Source organism: Trichoplax adhaerens, genomic scaffold (genome assembly GCF_000150275.1).
Source record: "Trichoplax adhaerens TRIADscaffold_8 genomic scaffold, whole genome shotgun sequence".
Classification (NCBI taxonomy): Eukaryota; Metazoa; Placozoa; class Uniplacotomia; order Trichoplacea; family Trichoplacidae; genus Trichoplax; species Trichoplax adhaerens.
In genome coordinates, this window is record NW_002060950.1 from 1987570 (window position 1) to 1991376 (window position 3807).

General features: G+C 29.2%; 1 protein-coding gene across 1 annotated transcript; it reads left to right on the forward strand.

The window, feature by feature from the left end:
• Window positions 1-1549: 1549 nt before the first annotated feature.
• TRIADDRAFT_58653 (uncharacterized protein) lies at window positions 1550-3436 on the forward strand (the record flags this gene model as incomplete). The annotated part of the gene is made up of 5 exons (XM_002114587.1): window positions 1550-1562; window positions 1784-2040; window positions 2564-2743; window positions 2944-2994; window positions 3224-3436. The coding sequence occupies 5 exons, from the start codon at window positions 1550-1552 to the stop codon at window positions 3434-3436; spliced, it is 714 nt and encodes a 237-aa protein (XP_002114623.1).
• Between the last annotated feature and the right edge of the window lie 371 nt (window positions 3437-3807).

Consider the following 3807-nt stretch of genomic DNA (forward strand, 5'->3'; position numbering starts at 1 on the left):
TCTTTGATAATTTCTTCCTTTTTCATTTAGTAATTATATTAACAATTCTGTACGTACACAATGAATACTTTTGACGCAGCATTTTTTAACAACTTTTGGTACTAAGAGTGCATGAAACTAATTTATTCCTGAATAGCATCAAATATTTGTCAAGAGTTTGTTTTAAGCTAGGCGGAGCATCGATAGTAATAGGACAGCACTTGCGCAGTCAACTGAGCCTTATAGAGGTGAAAAATATTTATAGCAAAATTTCATGGATTACAATAATATTATCTGTTGGACCTTAATTATTAAATGAAATATAACACTGGTAATTATCTTTCATTGCTAACGATCACTGTATTGTTAGCTATTCCTATCTAATTTCACAATTTTAAGCTGTTCAACTTTGCTTCAGGTTTTATTTCATAATATCTCAAAATTAATAAAATAGATTGGGAAGTAGGTAATCACATGATAAATTCTAACTTAGCTTGATGATAGTATGGTTAATGAAAATCCTTGAAAAGAGGAAGTTCCTTACAACGAAGCATCATTCAACGCTTGAATAAACTTCATGATTATTCCACCTGCATGCGGTATCAATTATGTATTAGATTGTCATTATTCCTAATTAATTTTGTCATTTTAATTTCTGAATATCTATTTTAAAGTTTTAATCCTTTTCCTGGCAACTGAAGTACTTAATAATTTTCTATTGCATCCTTATTATTATTTCTTTTCTATTATCAATCAAATTGGTAGATAGCTACCAATTTTATTGAAAAGTGCGTGAGTGTATTATTACTTAAGTGATGATAGGCGTGGAGAATCTATCTGTAGTCAAAGTGACCATTCGCCTCTGGAATAAAGACTTAGAGTGAATCTTCCATGTGATTTGTGCAAACGTATCAAATTTATATTATAATGCTAATATTCTTAGTGTTATAGCAATCATTTGCAACAGTATCATATTGCTGGTGAAAATTTTTTGATACATTTTTTAATGAGATTATATGAATACTTGAGTTAGGAAATAATTTTGAAATAGTTGATAGCTATTAACTCACATGTAAAACGCCAATTGATCTTAACTAAGATATAAATTTTAGAGAAAACTATTCTAAATTTAATTGAATTATTATTTGCAATGAATGAAAATTTAAACCATATCCTATAGTCCTTCCTTTACTGGAATAAATTACAATTTTAATTGCATATGCTTTATTATTTAAACTGAATAGATTAATTGGTACACCATATGTTATTCGAATGCTACTACAAAAGCAAGTAAAGAATGCATAAAATATTTTCCGGTCAGTCGTTATGTCTGTAATTAAAGTTAATTGCATTTAGTACTAATAATTTTATCCTAATGTTCTTTAAAAAATTCACTCCACACACAGACAATTAGCAAATCAAAATAAAAGTTCAAGGAGGGCAAAATATTTACCAATTAGCTAGATAATCGGCCAATAAATTTCTATATAAAGGTTAACGAGGTGAGCTACCAAATCATTGTGACTTAGCCGTACTTTTGTTAACTTGAACTCAACACTATTGGAATAAAATGCCAGCCAAAGGTTTGTTTGTACTTTATCATTTGATACATTAACACGTCGTAAATTGTAAGTCGCCAAAGACCAGCTCAGCGTTACTACTGCTTATTCGCCCTACGTTAAATTTCAAATTTCAGATCATGCTTAGTATTTTATTTTTCGATCTTAAGAGTTAGACATTTAATCATTGAATAGTCAAAAGCAGTTTTTGTTGAATATCTAATCTATAAAATAATCTCTTATAGCTAAAACTATCTTAATAATCTGGAATGCAATACTCGTTTGCTTTTGTTGGTATTGCGGTGCTAAACCTGTTCAACCATCAACGAAAGATGGATCTGTCCTCGACGTCCTCGATATCGTCAATGGCCAACTACGTGACGTCCAAATTATTGTTGGCAAGTACTTAGCTGAATATCGCAACAGCTTCCCCAAAGACAACGATAACGAATTTGAGGTTACATGTTGCCAAAAAATTACAATCATATCGCATGATGCGCTGGTGAGTATCCTAAATCCAACTAAATATTCATTTTACTTTATTTTATCTTCGTTTTCATTTAAACAGCACTATCATGATCGGTTCTTCTGATAGATCATGATTATTTAGTGGTAATCAATTAAATCTTATAAAATACTATCAATACATTCCAATGATACTTTTAATTGTGAATACACACTCTCTCTCTTACTAATTATCATACTATACACGTGCAACCAATTTGTATTTTGGTACTGAATTTTACAATTACCAAATATTGCTCTTTAGTTTTGTCAGATATGATCCGTTAATTATGCCAAAAACGATGCTATAATCTCTGACAATATTGGCAATAAATTGTGCTGTACTATACATTATTATTTTTTCACCGTTGTTTCCTCTTTGTCTTAGTACAACTACGTAAAATAACCACATAAAATACCATTATTATTTATTGTAAGAGTTTTCGCTAAGGCTATTTGACGACGCCTAATTCCAGAAATTATTGTAATAATTTTGTATCTTTGCTCTCTTTAATCTACAGTCTTCACCATGTCTACGATTGAAAAAGCTCGTCAAGAATTTATTAGAATTTTCACGCCCTAATGGAAAATTTCAGCAGTTTATTATGCAAGGCAAAGTGCAGAATAATACCAAATTATTGTTAAAAATTCAATATTTACTTGACAAGACGAAAATTCTATATGAGAATTTCCTCTACCTCGTAAGTCAGCTAAAATTTAAAAATAAACATTTATAACAGATTACTAGTGCATGATTGCAATACTACAGCTTACGAAGTTATACCGTAGATTTAAAAGTATAGTATCATATTAACTTGTAGGATTTGCTATTTCAAAATACTTAGCGTAACTTAACTAAAGACTAACTATTATAATAAAATTTTGCTTATACTTTACTTAGTTTAGCTTTGATCGGCGTTCAAATGTGAATAAAATATTTAGAAAGCTAGAAGTAAGTAAAACCGGTATCGTTCATTTTTGCTAATTAATCAATGATTGTGTTAAGGAAAGAATTCATTGTCGTCTCTCAGTAAAAACCATAAATGTATTCATTTTAATTGAATCAATCAATATGGTTAAATATCAATGAAAAAATGCCGCTATTTAAATACTAGCATTTATTAGTATGTCAAGAAAAAAATAAATCAATAACGTTATCGTTCTATATTTTTTCATCATAGACTACACAGCCATCACTATCATCAAATAGTAATAATCAACCTAAAGACATAAATATAACGACAGCGCCTTCGATCGAAAATGATCAAAATTTTATGGATGAATGGTATTATAATCTCGTCGATTATGATAGCAACTTGAACGCCATTTTTATAACATTGTTATTACTACGGGAAAGTGTCGTCACGGAAGGACGATTAGATTGTCGTCGATAGAAATTCATAAATAAATTCTTATTATTTATTTGCTATTTCTCTCTATCATTGTATAATAACCCATATTTCTAAAGATAATGTCAATACCGGCATATCCGTTTTATATCTAGATTACTATCTTTCAAACTATAAGCATGGATTACTTATGATAACGTATCGTCATTAAACTATGACTCTAAAAACTGTTAATAACAATATTCTTTGACAATAATGAATCGTTTATAACTTTTTGTAATATATAAAATAGATCTATATAGCTGGTATACACTCTTAGCAGTAATATTGTCAATAGTACCAGTTAACAACAAAAATAAGGAAATTTTGGTATATTATGATGTTGTCGTTCGAAGTTAACGTAAAATGATAGTAGA